We start from the raw sequence: 20,951 nt of genomic DNA on the forward strand, positions 1-20,951 counted from the left end.
TCACCACCTCCCTTGCTTTGTTTATACTGTACTTGGTTAACTAAGATTCATTTAACGCCCCATGCTAGAAATTTTGAATAATTTGGCAGACTGGCAGAAACAGGATGCTCCACAGAGTCTGCCAGAACCCCACGGAGCATCCCCACGTTCCTGTGCCGGAAGTTCCCATTTGAATATTGGGACATGATGGACCATGTGTGAATGCTAGATTTCCCTACCAGAGTAAGTGCGAATACAGTACCTACTCTAACAATTGCATGTTGTGTTTATTTACAAATTATATATACAATATACTCTAGTGTTTAAACTCTCTGTTACTGTGTATTTTGTAGAGGGACACTGGCTGGGCTAACACTCCTCCTGCTGAGGCTGAGTCATGAGCAGGAGTATGGACAGCCTCCTTGACACCAGCTGGATGGGGACCGTGACCTTCTATGGTGGCTGGAGGAAGGGGAAGGCAACTATGAGGTACCCCAAGGCAACTGAATGTTTTTGTTCACTGATCCCGTGAGTATCGTTGTCTGTGTTGTACTAAGTACTGTTTGCAGTACTGTCAGTGTAGAGAGTTGACTGTGTTACTGCTTCATACAATAGTATGTACAAAAAGAGGGAGTGTGTATTAAATGACTTTTTGTTTCTTTTAAAACCTGCAGCCAGAACTCTGCATCTTACTCCTCCAGCGTGAAGAGGATGAGGTGGAAGATACCCTATGCACTTGCCACGTGAAACCTGACCCTCACCCCTCCTCCAGCTCTGACTTGAGATAGAGATCCCCACCGAGTTCAGCAAATCTGCTAGCCAAGAATAGGGCGCTGTTGTTTAGAGGGAGGGAGTTAAGTTTAAAAATATATATATTTTGTTTAATTAATATTTATTTATGAGGTGGGGTGACTTGTCCTCTGGGTGTGTAATAATCGTGTAACAAAAGGTTTCAATACATTCTTGCAATACACTGAATACATGCATTATAGAGAGTCATTATCATTCCGTCATTATTTTGTGTGTGGATTTGGGGATTAATAACACGTCTGAGTATAATTTAGAGTACTGGCACCCAGCCAGTCTTTTCTTACCAAAAGTCCAAATCTGAATAAGCCATTCACACCTCATCATTAGTCGATACTAATCAACTGTTCCTTAAGGCCTGCCTATTGTTCAGAGTATTGGACCAATGTAAGATCGTTTAGCGTAGAAACTTAATAATGGTGCATTGCAAGAGAATAGAAATCATATATATTTTATGGCAATTACAACTGACATTTTCTTTACATTGAATTATTACTATTACATCCCTATTGTCGTCCCCTTTCTTTCAACAACCACGGGCAACAATTTTTTTTATATGGTTGATGTAGTTGTTACATGTTTCTACACTTATTAATTCCAGAATCTTTATCCCCTTCACTTGTTCATCTTTGTCAGTAGGCTTCACATGCTTGTGCAGATGATGCTTTAATGCATACCAGACAAATTCAATGAGGTTTAAATCAGGAGATCTATAAGTAAAGAGACAAATACAGTACCGTTATTGCCAAGGAAAAAACAAACACACACAACAGCACATTACTACAGTATTTTATAAAGTTAATATTATACCAGTACACAATAAAGTTAATTACACTGGAGGTGTTCTGACAAGTTGATTTCACTCCTTAATGAATGTTGCAGATGCACTGTGTTTTGCCTCATTGCCTTGGAAGAACCGATGACCCGATGTGAAGTATTCAGAAATGTATGGTGTTGCCGCCTGAGTAATAACGAGCTACTGGATGTAGGCTTTATCCATGATACCTGAAGATACAATAAAAATGGCACACTGTTTTAGTTGATGTGAAAAGGGACAGGTGTAATGGACGCTTGCCACAAACCAGACAGGACTATGAGGCCGAGGTGGGGATTAGAAAACACTGGTGCAGGTTCATAGTCGTGGCTAGCCGGGTCAGGGTAGGAGAATGTAGGATAGTTGAAGGCAAGCTGAGGTCGAGGATTGGAGAGAGCAGGGTAGTAGTAGGGAAGCCGAGGTTGAGGATTGGAGAAAGTAGGATAGTAGACGAGAACAAGGAAATGGAAGACAAGGTGAGGCAACAGTCAATGTCACTAGCACACGTCACAAGGTTTATGCTCAGCCAACTTTCTGGTGGAAAAGGCTGAGCCTTAATAGCAGGGTCCTCCAATCATGTGCACAGCAGGCAGGAATCAGGCGACCAGAGCTTGACGGGGCGGAGCCTGCATCCGATCCTCACAAAAGGGTCACGTTACGATACAGTTACTGTTCATAACACTGAAACCGAAGTTGGCTTACCTTCAAATATAACTATAGATCATCGTCCAAGTCTAGAGATTACCCCCAACAAATTAACTTTGAGTGGATGCTTAGGTTGATGTTTCAGGGATAAAAAAAAAAATTCTGAATGCCATAGTGGAAAATTGTTCAAGGAGGAAATAGGTCTCATCAGAAAATATAACTAGCCTCACACTGATGAGATCAAGAAAGTAAAAAAATGTCTGTGGGTAGGTTAACTGGCTATGCTATTCTTTAACCCAGGCTGTGCTGAAAAGCTGTGCAATATGGCATGCATACAGGGCTCCATGTTTAAATGGATAAGAATCAAAAGGTTTTCATTTGCATGTCATTTCCCAGAATCCTTGGCTGCAGTGGAAGCATGGTATGCTAAGAGATAATGGTGAAAAGCAGGGTTGTAGAGCTGTCAGACACATGTAAATGTGCGCACAAGTGATATTTTTATTTGCTACACATCAGCTTTCTCCTCTGTCAATCCATGCACGTGCTTGGTCAACTCATGGTCAAGTCTTTATCTTGTTAACATCCCTTATCATGGGTTATGCTTTACAATTATAATTAAAAAAAATGCTTTGACTGGAAATATGGTACAATGTTCATGCATATCACTTGGCATGTACAGAAGCAAACTGTACAGTACAGAAGTTTACCTCACACGTCCAAAGGTCCTTCCACATTGCATCTCATTAGTCTGCTTCTGAACTTAGACACTAGAATATCATGCTTGTGATGCAGAATATTCCTAACATCTGCAGCAGATCGTTCATCATTTTCCATGCTGATCTCATCCACTAGTCATATCGCCTCACTGTGAAAAGACAAAATTCGAAAGATGAAAGGAGTACAGAGGCATACTGTACACTACATACTGGATGAAAAGCATATACGAGGAACAACAGTGAACAGTAGTGTACTTACTCGGTTATGACCCTGTGGCCCATCCTACAAACCTTTATCTTCCCTAGAGCATGATACTTAATGCAGTGTTGTGTCACCTGGATGCTCCCTTGCGGCAACCACCGTTGGATTCTCATGGTTGTGACTCTCTTCTTGTACATGTGCATTACTTTAATATTAGGTGCTTAGTTAATTTTGTTGATCATAGTTGCTATTGAGAATGTACTATTGAATGTTTATTGCAGTTTCATAATGCAGGTTTTATACCATTTGTAAGTGTGCTGTAGCAGTGAAGCCACAGGCATAGTCCTACTTTTTTCACTTTGCTACAATAGATTACCAATCACCAACTCAACCCTACCAAACATTAACATCTTGTATTTATTTTTTATTTATATAATGTTTTACCAGGAAGTATGTCCTGGGCACAGAGTTATCATGACAATACATGCTTATATTAAATGAACAGAGGTTATACATTCAATTTACAGCTATTTCATGGACAGTTAGAGATAATATATGTTTATGAAAATTGTAACAGAGCATCCCTAACATCAGCAAATGGCTGACATGCTTTGGCTTCCGCCTTTGAGGAGACTCAGGTTGTCACATATCAAAGAGAGTCCCAGGGTGAAGTAATAGCAAGCTCTGTGTATATTGTATGTAGTGTATGAATGTTGCCCCAGGCAATCAGAAGTGACCAAGTTTTGACACCTTAACAGAATAAACGTCAACTGTACTGTATATAAAGTTACACAGAAATTGTATCGTCATACAAACAGATAGAAAAGGCTGATCTAGATCAGAATTATTCTGCTGCATCGCTCTTCTCCATCCTTTGCTTGAACGATGGATCAATCCAGCTTCTACGGATGCAAGAACTGGCTTAGTGCCGTACCAGTTATAGAACTAAGGACCCTAAGAAGGCACAGGATACTTGCCAATAATAGCAGATGACCCGTGATCCCTAAAAACACTTGTGAAAAGAATAAAGTGGGAAAAGAAAACCTGGCGGAAGCATCCAAACCTCCAAAGGGCAAGACTCTAAGACCAGTCTCAAAGAAGAAGCAGGCGGGAACCATAGCGACTGAGCTTCCCCACAAACTGGTTCTGCATCCGGTACCTCAAGCACCATCACACAAAGCTCACCCCACGTTGGATCCATTGCACCCCACTCCAGACCCAGCTTACCGGGTGCACAGCGCAGCTGTGTTCTGACAAAGCGGCATAGCGTTTAATTAGTGCATCTACAGTATCTCGAGATTATCTCACAGGTGAAACTGTACAAGAGATAGCCAGGGCATGATGGTGGAAGAAGATTCCCAAGTCTTTATTATTTCTGTTACTGTTGTGTCAAACGGTTCCCTTTTATATAGCGCCACTGTTTGCCCAGGCTCTTCACGACACAGTCTTCTAGGGTTTCATTTGTAGAAAAGGGGGACAAACCAAACACATGTATGCACACAAAGGGTACTCAACGCTCAACCTTCAGTGGTTTATTTCTCCAGTTGTGACACTAAACATTTTAAACACCGTCACTTTAAGAACAAATGAAATCATAAAAATAAACATCTACTCCTGTCAGGAGTCTAACTCATGCATATCCCTATCTGCAATGTTGGCTGGGTAAGCCAGATACCAACTTTAAATAACACACAGAGATAACATTGTGTCCTTAACTGTCAGGTGGGAACAGCGTACCAATAGATCCTCATTGGTATCCGGCTGCAACATGTGGGGGCCGCCTACCCGAACTGGATCCTGGGTAGCAGCGTCCTCCCAGCCTCCTAGCTCTAAGAGATGTTGGCTGGGTAAGCCAGTTACCAACTTTAACACAGCGATAACAATGAGTCCTTAACTGTCAGATGGGGACTGTTAGATATTGCGTCACAATAGATCCTCAGGTGCTGCAACACGTGGGGGCCGTCTACCCCGAACTGGATCCTGGAGAGCAGCATCCTCCCAGCCTCTAGGAGAGAGTGAAGCAGCAAACCTAACTGCAATATATTGCTGTTCCTCAATTTGGAGAGTAGGTGAGGGAAACCAGAACCATTGGAAAGTCTGTTATGGATTTCCTATCCACCAGCCTTAGTGACTGTGAATCTATGGGGCGAATCACATCCACACTATGTCTGCACTTTCTTCTATAAATCAGACAGAAAGCTGCCCACTATCCTGGGACTATGTCACACTGTATAATGCAATACATATTTTCATAAATCTTACACCGATGTACAGTACATGTTTTTATAATTTACTTTAATAATTATGCCATAATTTATAAATATTGTCTGTTATCTGAAGTTTCCTGGCATTGAAATAGTGTATGGGAATAAGGGCAGGGTTACATTACACAGAACAGTGCAAAACATGGATTACTGTAGCAATAGTCTCAGAATATTGTGAATTTAGGTTAAAGAAACACTAGTACCTCCTATCGCCTAAAGTACTACGGCATTCGCAAAACACAATTTGGCAGCCATGGTTACGGGGACCGCAACATGCATAGAAATACCGGGTAATTGCACTAGAGTTTCGCGCACTTATGGGAACAGAAAGTCTTCCTTAATCTGAATGTATCAAGGATAATATCTCATTGAATCTCATGACTTTATTCTTTAATATATCTGGAGAATTGTTTGTTGCCCAATTATTTTGTCTTAATACATTAACCATATTATGTGTATCAATACCAAAGATTGCCCATGTACTAAAGCATTTGCTAAGCAGTATTTATATTGGTTACAATAATTTTTTTTGATGTGCACATGTTATAATGCTGGATTTTTACCAGATACCAGTATAATGCTTTGATAACACTTCTTTTAATAAGACATGCTTTTTCTATCGGTATCCAGTAAAAAAATAGATCTCTTATTAATACTGTAATGCTGAACTTCAGTTATTTTGTCGCTATGATCTAAATCAGGGGAGAGCAAACTTTTCCACCAGCGCTCCCCTGTCTGCACTCCCCCAACCCTCCCCCCCCCCTCTGCTCGCGCCCCTCTCCTTACCTTGTGTTTGGTGTCAAATTACGCCATGGGGTCATTTGATGCCACTTTGCCATGGCAACGTGTCATCGAAGACCAGGTAAGGGACGTTGCACAGGCCTCACGCGATCCCCGGCCTTTAATTTAAATGCCTTGGGGAATAGCGCGGGGCCTCTGCAATCGCTGCGCCCCCCCCTGCAAAAACTTGTACCCCCCAGTTTGCGGAACCCTGATCTAAATTGAAACAATATACAGTGACATCTGAGGCATATATCATACCACTTTGAATTGGTAGTTATTCATTACAAAACTGTTAATATATTACATCTTAATGACTTGCTTTACAATGTAGGTAGCTCTGGAGACATCGCTTTATGAAAATTTGATGTTAGCTAAGGAGTATCAGACACTTCAAACGTGTTATTTGGATGAGAAGGACAAATTGATGTGCGACTATGAAAAAAGAGTGAACATGGAAGCTACCTTACGAGACTACTTACAGGTAATTCAACTTTTTATTTTCTCTCTATCATATTCTTGTGTATTTTGATTTTTCTTTGTAGATCAATCTTTTTTTGTTGAACTAAGAAATGTTCTATTGAGAAATTGTTTTTGTCATGAGTTTTATCATACTGTATATACTGTTTTTATTATTTGAACGACAAAAATCATCTTATTCTGTTATGTGCAGTATGTATGTTTTTCATGAATAAATTGAATGTATTACCACTCACCCTGTCTACTATAATTCAGATGGAGGTGCTAGGGGCATGCATCTAAACTGCTAAAAGCATACAACTATATATAAAAAAAACCATGCTGGGTCAACACTCCAAAAAGAAATCAAAGAAAAGGAAAAACATTTTTCGTCTTTATCTTTCATTAATATTGGCAACATTTGTAAAATATAAAGGATCTTAGGAAAAAATGTGATTTTAATAAGATGGCATCTGAACAAAAAGGAAATGTTTAGATTGCACCACCTTTGTAGTTTCTGTATGATTGTTTCCACTATTGGTTTGCCGTTCATCACATACATTTGTTGTATATTGCCAGGCAGGTGTATACTCAGGAATTTGTTATGCTTTTGGGCCCATTTGAAGGGGAAGGACCCCTTCCATCCTATTTCTTTCTTGCCTGTGAGTGCCAGTGCCTTTGATTTTTCATAATTTATAGTTTGACCTGAGACCCTACTAAACATCTGTATTTTCCCTATTTTGGCTCTTATGGCCACTGTTGGATTTGAAATGAACAGTAGCATGTCATCTGCACAGGCTACTATTTTTAGTTCTTGGTTTCCTATGTGTATGCCTTTAAATTTGTCCATTTGTTTGAGATGTCTCGGTAAAGGTCAAGTAACATTGGGGGCAATGGGCATCCTTGTCTGGTGCCTCGTTGCAGTTTGAAAGACTCAGAGTTTAATGCATTAGCCATTACAAAGGCTGTAGGTTTGTTGTAAATGGCTTGTATCAGAGCTATAAAGTGTCGACCAAATTATTGTGCTTTTAGTAGTCTAATTTTGTGTGGCCATTTTATCTTATCTAAAGCCTTTTCGGCATCTAAATTTACTATTATATATTTTCCTTTGTCTGTTATTATTGCGGCAATGGATGATCTTATGCTCGAAACTGATTGTCACCCTGGGGAAAAGCCTGTCGGCTCTAGTGCTATTAGTGTAGGTCTGGGAGTATGTTTTTATGTCTATTTGCACAGATTTTTGTTAAGATTTTAAAGTCTTGAGTTAATAAAGAAATGGGCCAATAGGACGATGGTTGTACAGGATCTTTCACTTGCTTTGGAAGGATAATTATTTTTGTTCTCTTAAAGTCCCGTGGCATCTCCTCCATCTCAACAATGTGATTAAAGAGGTTCATTAGTATATCTGGTCCCTATTTTTGAGTGTTTTGATGGTGTTTTGCACTTTGATATATGTTATGGGCTTGTTTAAAGCTTCTTTGTTAACTGGGAAAAGATGGGGAAGCTTGGCCGCTTTAATAAAATTTTCTCCCAGTTCTGCCAATTTGGGGTCAATATAAGGAGCCTTGAAATGATGGAGAAGGAGTGGCTCAGTGAGTAAAGACACTGACTGGCACTGAGTTAAGCAGGTTCAATTCCCGGTGTCGGCTCCTTGTGACCGTGGGCAAGTCACTTTATCTCCCTGTGCCACAGGCACCAAAAACATAGATTGGAAACTCCACAGGGCAGGCACTGTGTCTGCAAAATGTTTCTGTAAAGCGTTACGTAAAACTTGCAGTGCTATACAAGAACAAACAATTATTAATTAAGAACTATTCATCCCAAGAGCAGTACAAACGACATCGTTTGCGGACATCCCTTAAGGTTGGAGGAAAGGAGATTTCACCAGCAACAAAAGAAAGGGTTCTTTACAGTAAGGGCAGTTAAAATATGGAATTAATTGCCTATGGAGACTGTGATGGCAGATACAATAGATATGTTCAAAAAAAGGTTGGACATCTTTTTGAAAGGAAAGATATAGAGAGATGTACCAAATTAGTAAACATGGGAAGGATGTTGATCCAGGAGGAAATCTGATTATTTGGAGTCAGGAAGAAATGTATGTTTTCCCCTTATGAGACATTATTGGATAATGTTTTACTGGGATTTTGTGTTTACCTTCCTCTGGATTAAAATACTGTACATACAAATATAGGATAAGTATCTGTCATCTAAATTTAACATAGGGTGAACATGATTTACATATGTCTTTTTTCAACCTCATCTACTATGTAACTGTGTTATTGTAATGGGTGCTCACCACAAACAAAACAGGACCGCGAGGCTGAGGTGGGGATGTTATTGTACACCGACCTCCAGCCACATGAGCGCGTCCGGAGTGCAGAGTGATAGTCGTATAGCCGGGTCAGGGTTGGAGAAGTGAGGGTAGTCGTAATACTCGCTGTCAGGGGTTGGAGAAGTCGGATGGTCGTAGAGGGTAGCCGGGGTCCAGGAGTGGAGAAGGTGGAGGTCCAGATGCCAGCCAAGGTCGAGGTAGAGAGAAGTCGGTGGTCTAGGTACAAGCCGAGGTCGAAACACTGAGGAACAAGCAGGATCAGAATGCACAAGGCAACAGGACAAGGCACAGAAGCTTGAGGTAAACACTACCTTCAGGAACGAAAGATTATGCTCAGCCAATTTGCCAGAGGGCTGGCTGAGCATATAAAGGGCTGGTGACCAATGGGCAGCCCGCAAGCAGTTTCCAGAGATTAGAGTGAACCGCCCACTCGGTTGCAGGCGCCCAATGGTAGAGCGTGATGTCACCCATATCGTCACGTGACACTGGGGCAGGGCCCAAGCCCGAGCCTGGGGGTATGCCCCTGTCTGGCGGCGCTTGTGAATGGCTTCCCTGGTCTGCGGTGTGTCACGCGTGCCGTCACAGGATCTGTCGCTGGGGCGGGGAGTACGCCGATTCTCGCAGTTATTGCACCTGCTGGAGCGCGCCAGGAACTACCCTTTTTTTGCTTTCGCTATTTCATTTTCAATGGCAGCTTCTCACGTGTCATGCATTTCCTGCTGCAATGTGCCAGTGGGAGCATTTAGCCTGGATCCAAATTTCAGGTAGTGGGGCGCAACCCTTGGATAGTTTGTACAATGTCCTCCACTTCCAGATGGTCAAAACTAGTCCATGAAGCTAGAGAATCTGTATTCACAAGCCTGGAAACCTAACACTCATTAGACAGCACTATCGTAATCCCAGACCGGATGGAGGATACTTTACCAGAGAAGAATAGAGTAAACTCATCACAACGTGACTGGGAGAAGTCTGCATCAGATTGCAGACATGCTGGTCTGAAAAGCCTCTCCACAGTGTGGAAAAGCTGAGCTGGTCTATTGTCCACTGCCACAATTTCTTGTGACAGAAACTCTAACTTCTTCTGAAGTTTTAGCTATCTTCCAACATGCGAGACAAAGCTCCGTTCAAGCCTGCAAACTTCCTTCTTCAATTACCTGATAGTGCTGTCGAACAAAGGAGAGTGGTAATGTGAGGTAAGGGGTTGTAAGTGAGGTAAGGAGATGCAGCCGTGACACCACTGTTATATTAATGTACATGAGCATGGTGATCATCCTAGCAGTCACTCATTACATGAGAAAGATACAGGTTTGTCATCAGACCCCTTACCAGCGATACCTGGACATCTCCATGCAGGAAGGTCTATTTTGAGGGCTGCTAATGAGAACCAAATGGAGTGTTGATCTGACCAAACAACTGGGTCTATTGGTCAGAGACTTCTAACGTGGTCTGGAAAACAAGATCAAGTATGTGTCCAGTTTTTTGGGTAGAAAATGTATGAATATCTTCACAACTTCAGGGGGATATTAGATGAGAAGCCCTCTAAACCCAACACCTGTAGCACTCTGAGCAGCAATACAATCAATTCAATGATCACGTTAACTCCACTTGAGAGGGCCCTAAGGTTCAAAGTTTTAAAACAGATTAGGAATGTACAGATGTATTAATACATCAGATCTATAGTGAAATAGTTAATGTGGTTGATGTCAGGCTGTGGGGGTTGGTTGGTTATAGGAAACTGCTCCACATTAGAGCAGAGCAGGCCAAGTGAGATGTAGAAGTCCTTTCCAGTGAATGTGTGAAAATGCTTTCAAGTGGAGATTCCTCAAGATCCAATGTACAGTATAAAGACTGCATGGCTTGTAGAGTTCAGCTGTGTAAAAGTATCCTTATCCAGTCAGATAATATATAAGCCATGCTTACGCCTCATATATTTGACCTATAGCAATTCACATACCTTAAGTCTGTAATCTGCCCAAATAACCCATCCCCATTTTTAACAGGATTGGAAGCGAAGGGTAATTCAGAGTTTATTCCGCTCTATTTTCAGCTCATGGATCCTCCAGTTTGTGAGATACTTACCAGTGAAGTTACTGATATTAGTTTCTGTACTTTAAAGGGAATTTAAATGCCCGTCCAATAGGAAGCCAGAACCTACAGTATGATGTTGCTGCTTTCTATTGACCCACAATTTGACAGGCATTTTGTTTCTCCTGGGGGGAGATTTAAATCCAGTAACTTCACCAGTAAGTATCTCAAGAACTGTGAGGTCCCGAGAGCAGGAAATAACATGCTTTTGCTACAGAGGGCCCCCGCTTCCTCCACCCCTGTTTCTCATCCTGTACAAAAAGTCGCGATTTGGTATTGTGTACAGTATACCGATAACTCCGTTCACTGGAAATATCAAAAAAGGTGCACGGTAAGGAAGGGCTTGATTTAAATTGTTTTTTTTGTTTTTTTAAGAATTACTTTTGACGAGGACTAAGGGGCCTTGTAATTAAACTTTGATAAGTTGCTTTTACAGTAGTATATAAAAAACTGTTTCACTTAGAAATACGTTCTACAATATTCTATAAATGTGTATAGCAAGAGAATATGGACAAAATACCTATATCTGTCTCTCACAGATACAAATGTAGCCAGATTTATTGTCTCCGACACCGGGCCAAGCTGTGTAACTGCGATCGTATCTGCCCTGGCACTTGAGGAGTATCACTGCGGGGTCCAATTTGGCTTCATAGATCCCCCGTAGCATAACCATGGAAGACACTGTCTCCAGAGCAGCCACTTTGTGCTTTTTCAGCCGCAGCACCGGAGACAGGAAGTCTTGCTTCATCTGTATGTCTCTTTATCAGGTTTCTTTAGGTTTTTATGAACAGTTTTATGCTAATAGATTTTTTTAATGAAGTTAAGAATTCACATTATTCAATAAACTTCAATGACCTACAACATGACATACCGTATCTTGAGATGTGTATCACTTACTCCCGATGCGTGATATAGATGCAGTAGGCTGCCCACTTATATAACAGACAGCACCAATCACGTACACTATTACTTACATAATCGCCATACAAAGATATTACATTGAGGAACTATGCAATGACAGAAAAAGAGATGGACCTCCAACCACATTCAAAGACAGAACCTGGCAGGACCTTGAAGAGCCAAGGAACCCGGCCTTAAAAAGACTGAGCACTGTGACCTTTTTCAAAGTATCTTGATATACTACATATATATTAATTCTTCTAGTATGACTTTAAGTAGAGCACAGAAATTGTTATGTTTATATTTGGGAAATGTTGGGAGACGGATAATAATAACAAAGTATTGTTGACCCTGAAGAACCCAGTTTCCAAGGGATTTACCAACTACTCCGGAGAGGGTTTATTTCTGGAATATCTTCAAAACATGATAGAAAAAGGAAACAAAAGTGACAGTTACAATACCTCGTAAAAGAAACGCTGCTTCCATTTTCTTCTGAAATGAAGAATATTATGTCATGAAAAGGAAAAAGAGTGCCGGAAAAGAAAAAAATACAAATAAAGAAAAATGCAGTAAAGCTCAAAAGAACTTTACTTGTATCAAGTATGCTACAGCAGCCTTTTCATTCTAATATGAAACTATAGTAAGGATCATTGCACTAATGCATGAGGATTTGTGATAATGTTGCAGAAATTTTTACTGTCAAAATGGAACTGCAGTGTAATGACTTTTGTTATCATGGCTTCTAATAACTATTCAGCATAAATTGACCCCACATATGTTGAACTGAAATAATATGTCAGACACACAATGAGATAAAGGGACATTAGAAAATATCCCAGGAATACTATGTCCAGCAGTTTTATTATTTTGTTGCATAATTTTAATCATATGTCATTCTTTGTTGTTGGAGCGGCAAGAGGGTTAATTGAGAAACCGCTATGCGTTAATGTAGCAATCAGCACTGTTTGAGCAATTTTCATATTTGTAAATGTAGTTTGTCCAAACTAGGCGGAGTCCCAACAACAGAGGAGCACAACGTGTTCTCTCGTGTTACGGAAAGAGTTGAACACTGGGTTCATCAAAGTCGGGTTTGGGATAGAGGCAATGTCATTGCAATCACCCACTGGTACAAAGATACAGATGTAGCAAGACTTACTGTCCTTGTGGCCGCGTATTTTTTTTTTTGGAAAACTGGGGCCCGATCATTGCCCCTCCGCGCCCACAATAACAGCAAGTTTTGTGGCCCAAAAGGATTAACGCTGCTGGGGTCTGTGATTTCTCTCCCTGCAGATGGCCCAAAGGGATTAACACGGCGGAATCCGCCGCATGGAACCTCACAGAGTTTATCCTCCTGGGCAGCTTACTGTCCTCAGGACTGTAAGAGCTGTAGCCGCAGTGCAGCCCCACTGGAGCAGTGAAAATCGCGGAGTATAGTATGGCTGCAGCCATGGTGATCGCGACGGAACGCAGGAGGGTGCGCTCGGCGCAATCACATAGATGTGCCTCTCTAAGGCTGTTTATATAGTGCGCGGGAGCAGAGGCTCCGGCGGGAGCAGAGGCTCCGGTGCTCGCGATTCAAGAGGAAACAGAAAAATCTGTTTTCATGCGCGGCCGCGAGCGGCGTCCGGGTCATGTGAGCGGTTCGCCCAATGAGGGCAAACCAGCTCCGTGACATCATGCCCACCCCCCCCCCCCCCGACACGCCTCCCCGTCTCCTCTGCATGCAGGACACAGATCTCTCCTGCTCCAGACGGTGGGGAAGCCGAGTGATCGCTTGCGCCCTCTCCAGCGTTCACCATGGCCGAGGCCTAAGTCTTGCTCAGTGTACAGTAGAAAGGGGAAAACTTTGATGTAATGTTGTACCGGACAAATCTTCAACATGTTTATCACAAAACCACTCCCCAAATCACTTACTAGTGCAAGGAAAGCAGAGGAAAAACATCTCTTAAGCTTTCAAAACGAAACAATGTTCTGCCTGTTGTGTGCATTAAAAGGCCGATATTGATGTGTATCATTGGTCAAAAAAATGAATTACATTTACAGCTGAATTCTCTACAGCTTTAACGATGAAATAAGCAAAGATAACTCATTTTATCTCAGCTATAAGTGTGGGCTAAATGTAAGACCAGGATCGCAAATTATCATGCAAATTAATATGCATCGCCTAATAAATAATGAAGTGATGGAGTAACTCAGCCTGACAGGGGAGCCTGGTTCAAATCTCAGTGTTAGCTCTTTGTGAACTTGGGCAAGTCACTTGATCACCCTGTGCCTCATGCACCAAAATTATATTAAAAATAAATTCACAAATCCTGCGCTCCTCCCAGATTGTCTTTCAATTTATTAGTAAAATTGTACATTTTGATCCTAAATCTAATAACATAGGAGTCATTTAGATGCATCTTTTGATTAAAAAAAATATTCATGCCTGCTAACCCCGTCAAGTTAAACTCCATCTAAGCAGGTACCTACACTAAATGCATAATATTTCTTATTGTCCTGTGAACTGAACATAGTGAAATATGTGAAAGTGCCTACAGGATTAAATGAATAAAGCATAATGCTATCTGTGATTCACTGCAATTAAAAACGGTCAAGAACCAGAAACAAGGTTCCCTTAGCTTCATGAAGGAAAATTGTAAGCTTTACTATATGCGCTATATAATTTTTTTTTTATTACATATGCAAGCACGTTAAATGTACAGTAGCAAGAGTATCACAATTTAGCAAATGAATGTAAATTAAGAATGAATGTCTAATTATTTACATGCTACTCACTAAACTTTGATGCCTGGCCAATTTGTGTCACTCACTGGCATTAAGCTGATCTTGCCTATATAAATAATAGCCACTATAGACATACAGTAGGCAAGATAGCACTAGCCAACCTACTGTAGGATCGATGAGCCTATTCATACTGCAGATTAACCCCTTGGCCACCTGGGCTACTAAAGGCTTACAATTTGCATTTATAGATGTTATGCTTTTGTGTTTTATTTAATGGGTGTTTATGTTAACCCCTTGGTGTTATGCAGATTTCAATCAGTCAACACTTATACTGCTAGTGTTATTTAACTCTGAGTTATTGCTTTTTTTGGTGTATGCAAATGACTTTGAATATAGCAAGCCACTTATGAATACGTCATTCTGAATGAGTATGACTTTATACTGTACTTAAAATATACACAAATAGAGAGAGAAAGAAAAGAGTTTACCTGTGGCTGCACTCCAATTATAACCCCAAACAAGGTTAAAAAATACCTTTTAATAGGTATAGAGCGAAATAGAAAATAGATCCTAAATAATGGCACAAGAAACTAAATCAACAAGTTTAAAAACAATAAACAATTAGCAGAGCTAGGTGTGTGCTCTCAGGTGTACTCTCACTATGATCTATTGGCCAAAAGGACACACATAGCCTGTATTAATTATAATGTAAATGACAAGGCTACATACATGTACAAAAGACTTGTCATTAGTCTGATTTGTCAGGTGGTAGGGGGAGGTTAATGCCCCTTCAAGTTTTAAAGGGTGTTAAAGTAGGTTTATATAATTTTTGATTCTTTAGTTACAGCTGTGGGGTAGGGGTTTTGGCTGGTTAGCCGAATATATTATACTTACTGGCTATATATTGCCACTTCAGAGAGTCTAAATAAACCCCTAGATGCCCTGATTATTTATTTAATTAGGTCTGTGTTAACTGAGAGCTGTTTTTGAAGGCTATATCAGAGCAGGAGCAAATCCCCGTCATTTACAGTAGTAACCTACCAAAATATTGAATCTTGATAGCAGTATACCGGTCTTAATGACCCTGCACTATACTGTATAAAGGGTTACCAGTCCTAACTCTCTTATAACCCAAGTCTCTTACTAGCTAATTGTGTGGGAACAGGCAGCAAGTCATCCCGCATCCCTCAAAAACAAAAAACGCCACGCTGTGCGTAATTCAGAGCAGTCTGCTGAGGTGTATAGTGAGACACCCTGACGCACACCCGGGGCCAAGGTCACGTGTGGGTGCCGTCAGACGCACACTTATCAGCTTCATCGGAGGTGGGATCCACGTTCAGTCTAAGGAGGATTTTACTCCCTAACGTTGCCATAGAGACAGAAGAACGCATTTTTGGTAGTTAATCAACTACTGATGTCACTGGGGTGCTACACATCAGCTCTAATGCTGAAAACTGGTTACCCTTGGCACTGACAAGGTAAACAATATAAACAAAGTATATTCAGTACAAAGCTACATGTATCTTTACATCTCTGTTCTATAAAGAAGACATGCCTGTGTTACTGTGTATTTTGTCCTTTGGGTATCATGAATGAATATATATATATATATATATATATATATATATATATATATATATAAAAATATGTGGAAAAAAGAGAAGAGAGAGCGCACGTCCCATAGCGTAAAAAAATACATTTATTGATGGGAAAGATGAAGGAGGGGGGAAGGAATCTCACTCACAAGGCCCTTTGAGAAAGTCGCCGATTGGTGACGAAACGCGTCAGGGACACTGAGAAGCGCGATTACATCACGAAGACGCTGCGCACGCGCATGAGGCCATACCAAGCGCGGGAAGATTACAGCGGCCATTCGGAGTGGAGAGCTGAATTCGAACAGCATACAGACGGTATAACGGCATCCTTATCCGGTTGGCGGGGATCTGGACCAGCTATCGGGAAGTGACTTTGCCCAGCAGTACCGGATGGTGGTGAATTTATTCACAAACTGCATTTTAAAACTTTTTATCCTGTGAGTGCGATTCCCCCCCCCCCCTTCCATCCCTTCCCTATTTTTATAATAAATTACGCAGTATTATGCTATGGGGCGTGCGCTCTCTCTCTTTTTCTGTTTATATATATATATATATATATATAAATATGTGGAAAAAAGAGAAGAGAGAGCGCACGTCCCATAGCGTAAAAAAATACATTTATTGATGGGAAAGATGAAGAAGGGGGGAAGGAATCTCACTCACAAGGGTAAATAAAATTAGGGCAATTTGTGAATAAAATTCACCACCAGCCGATTTCTCCTAGTCAGGACCGCAATCACAGTCTCACTCAATGGATCTGGAAATCCGCACGGTATACTGGAGGGCTGGAAACACCTTTTGGAGGTCCACAAAAGGTCTGTATGGAACTTTAACACAGCTTCCTGGATCGTGCAGCCTTCGGTCTGCTCCACGTGTGATCCGGCTAGATCACGTGCTCGTGATGACGTAATGTCCCACCAGTCGCCCCTTTTACAGGGTGTTCGACATCCCACTTCTAACACTGGCTAGCTAACCTAGTCTAGCCCAACAATGTTCAACAATATTGGCTCCTTACCTGGGAGCTTTATTCCCCCCTTGGGACAGGATCAATCTGAGCAGCTTGTGTCTGTCTGTCAACACCTCTGTCTTCTCTCTGTGCCTGAGAGAGACTGCCGCCCCAGAGGCATTTCCTCTTCCTGTTTTAAAGCAGGTGAACTAGCTTAATTTGAATCACCTGTGGACTGCTTAACAAGATGGGTTAACCCATCGTCTACTGGAAAGCATGCATACTGCCATCTCCTACTAACATATACAGAGTCAATGACCCTGTCACAATATATAAATATTACAGTTAGCAAAATGTATCAGTATAGTAGCCTATGATACTCTGCTGAAATATAAAAAAAGGCATAGTGGTCTTATCAGAAAATTGGCGAAGATCCTGGCTATTATCATATATGATAATCCTGAAAAGAGTAATCAACATAAACGGAGAATTATTGGGAATGTAGATCTACTAGATGAAGGGGGAGAAAAGAAAACCTTAATGTAGCCCATTGGGAGTCAAAGTATTACTCCCGCTGTAACAGTTTGGTATCCCAATCACCACCTCTTCTTTCATGTAGTATGTGATCTATACGTGGAAATGTACTGTAGCATATACACATTTCCTCTATGTCTTTCTCAATCATGTCTGAATAGTGTATTGGGGTGTCGGCCAGTTTTGGCCACATACTTAATACTACATGAACAGGTCGCTAAGTAGATGATCCCAAGAGTTTTACAGTTAATAAAGCTGGGTAATTACTGGGTATGGTAAAGTATTTGCTGGGTGTTATGTATTTGCACGCTTTACAGCTCCCACATTTGTAGGTGTCCATTATTCATTGAGCGAGACAGTTCTCTGAGAATTGGATGTTGGTATTCTGGAAGTGGCTGTGGAGCAGAAGGTCCTTTAGATTTTTTGAGTGTCTGCTCGCCATTATTGTTGTTTGCTTCAGGATCTCTCTTAGTTCATTATCTTCTATGAGGATGTGCCAGTGTACTGAAGACATTCTTAATTTCTGGCCACTATGAGCTGTTCTTGCCAATAAATCTAATGGTCTCCCTTTCCCCTGTTTCTCTTTTTTTTGTCTATTCCGGGAGTATCTGAATTTTTTTTATTGATTTCATATGCCCTTTTGATGTTGCTTTGGCTATACCCCTGTTATGAGAATTTCCTCATATCTGCCTGTTTTTTTTGGTCATAGCAATTCCTCCAAATCCTGAGGAATTGACTTGTCGGGATACCTTGAAGTAGTGGATAATGGTGATGGTTATCAGACTTCACGTAACTGTTTGTCGCAGTCTTCTTTGTGTGGGTAGTGTTATGTAGGACTCCATCTGTGCCGATACTTATCCTTAAGTCTAAAAACACTATGCTTTTGTCACTGATTTCAGAGGTAAACCTTAGGCTGTGTGTGTTTGTGTTGAATACTTGAACAAACTCACTGAACATTTCTTTGCTGCCTTTCCACAGGATCAGGATATCGTCAATATAGCTTATCCATAGAACGATCTGTTCAGTGTATTCCTGGAGAGTCCCACTAAAGAGAGTGTGTTTCTCCCACCACTCCAGGTACAGCTGTGAGAACGAAGTGGAGCAAATCACATATTAACTCATTATGTTCATAATAATAGATACTTCTAGTCAGAAGAAAATCAGACACTGCCTGGATCCCTACCGGGTGTTGGATGCTAGTGTAGAGGGACTCTACATCTAGACTTGCTAGATAGGTGCCCTCCTCTACTGAGATGCCCTCTAGTCTCCTTAGTACATCTTGGGTGTCCCTCACGTACTTTAAGAGGGCAGGAGGGTACAAATGACCTTAGAACTTGGTCCAGGTAAATGCTGGTTCCTCCTGTGAGGTTCCCTAGTCCTGAAACTATAGGGCACCCAGGGGAAGGGGGGTCACTGGATCTTTGTAAACCTTTAGCAAGATCTAAAAAGTAGCTATTTTAGGTGACTTATTTAGCATAAAGTTATATTCTTGCTTTGATATGAATTCCCCTTGTACGCCCCCTATCCAATATTACTTTAAGGTCTCTTTGGAAGGGGATTGTTGGATCTTTATCCAGAGTCTTGTAGCAGCTAGAATCACCCAGTAGTCTTAGGGTTTCTTTAATATAGTTCTTAGTTTTAAGCAAGACTACATTTCCCCCTTTGTCCGACGGTTTGATTGTTATTTCTTTTTTACTAGAGAGATCTTTCAGGGCTCTACGTTCACTCTTGTCCATATTGTTGGCAACCTTACCCATAGTTATACTCTTCAGATCTTTGGTCACCAACTTGACAACATTGCAATGGAGTGAATTTACTCTGGTTTCAGTTTAGTGAAGGGGCCTAGGCCTGGAGATCTATCTTCCAGGAGGCTGACCAGGGACTCCAATTGTTCCATATCCTGACTTTCTAGACCGGTGGCTTTTAACCTTTTTTTGGTTAAGAAACCCTAGAATTAGATTGTTAATTTCTGGGGAACTCCAACCCACTCTTCTTCCCCCTCTCACACTCCCCCTCTCTGTTTCCCCGTTACGCTCCCTCCCTCTTCCCCCTTACACTCTCTCCCTCACCCCTTATGCTCTCTCCCCCCCTTACACACTCTCCCTCGCTCTCAACCCATTACACTTCCCCCCTCTCTCTTGCCCTCTTACACACTCCCCCTCTCTCTTGCCCCCTTACACTCACCCCCCTATCTCTTCTCCCATTACAGTCTCCCCCCCACTTCCCCCCTTACACTCTCCCCCCTGCGTGGGGTGCTGCTGAGTCGCCGTAGCTGTGACAGTTGTCCTATCTGGTTGAAAATGACTGTTCTAGGCACTCAAAGCCTAGATTTCTAAATTGTGCTTGTTTCACTTTTTTAAAGTGTTTGTGGATTAGTAGTTTCCTTGCAAAGAGGTTTGTATCTTTCATACATTCGAAACAGTCCATTTCTGATGTTGGTGGAAAAGATAATTTTTTTTTTACTAACCTGGAGTGTTTAGTTTAGGCTAAAGTTCATCAGGTTTATGATAAAAGTGTCATCAACCTCTTCACTAGTTGATAATACAGCTGAACCCCATTATAACGAAGTGCTCGGGGTCCACAGAATAAGACCGCGTTATAACCGGGATCACGATTAAAACATTTTTTTAAATGGCCGCCGCGATCAGGGGTTCCGCGTCCGCCGGAAGGGGGAGCTGGGATAACTCTCCCAGCTTTCCCTGAAGCCGGCATCGCAACAGCGCCCTCACTCAGGACTTACCCAGCAGCTTACCTGTGTCCTGTGCAGCAGAAGCTGGTGAGTCTGCGAGAGGGCTTATGTGTTAGGCAGGGCAGATTAGTAGCCCAGGGGTAACTGGCTACATACAAATATAAGATGAAGTATCTGTGGTCTAAATTTAACATAGGTTGAACTTGATGGACATACCTGTATATCTGTTTTCAACCTCATCTACGATGTAATTACTACATAACCCCTAGATTTGACCCAGAGATATTAAGACGAACACTTGTATATATCCATTATGTGTACTGTACACTACATATATCATTAAACATTACACTGCTTAGGGTAAATTACATTCAATATTATAATGGGGATCACGTTGCACAGCTGTCACTCTTTTTGCCCTTATTTGAACAATTGAGAATTGCTTCGAGCTGAGACTGAGAAGCAATCTTCAAA

General features: G+C 41.4%; 1 protein-coding gene across 3 annotated transcripts in view; it reads left to right on the plus strand.

The window, feature by feature from the left end:
* The window catches only part of CCDC178 (coiled-coil domain containing 178), a 387,874-nt gene that overhangs the window by 246,405 nt on the left and 120,518 nt on the right, over nt 1–20,951 (plus strand). The window contains exons 18-19 of one of the 3 annotated variants that reach the window (XR_012798754.1): nt 333–468; nt 654–1,574. Coding sequence is in view for 2 of the 3 variants with exons in the window: in XM_075584634.1 (XP_075440749.1) it covers nt 6,542–6,691 (150 nt within the window). In the remaining variant the exon portion in view is untranslated. Of the gene's footprint in view, nt 1–332; nt 1,578–6,541; nt 6,692–20,951 lie in introns of those variants that run through there. The other 2 variants (XM_075584634.1, XM_075584645.1) reach the window with 2 other exon arrangements.

Source organism: Ascaphus truei, chromosome 2 (assembly GCF_040206685.1).
Source record: "Ascaphus truei isolate aAscTru1 chromosome 2, aAscTru1.hap1, whole genome shotgun sequence".
NCBI classification, from domain to species: domain Eukaryota; kingdom Metazoa; phylum Chordata; class Amphibia; order Anura; family Ascaphidae; genus Ascaphus; species Ascaphus truei.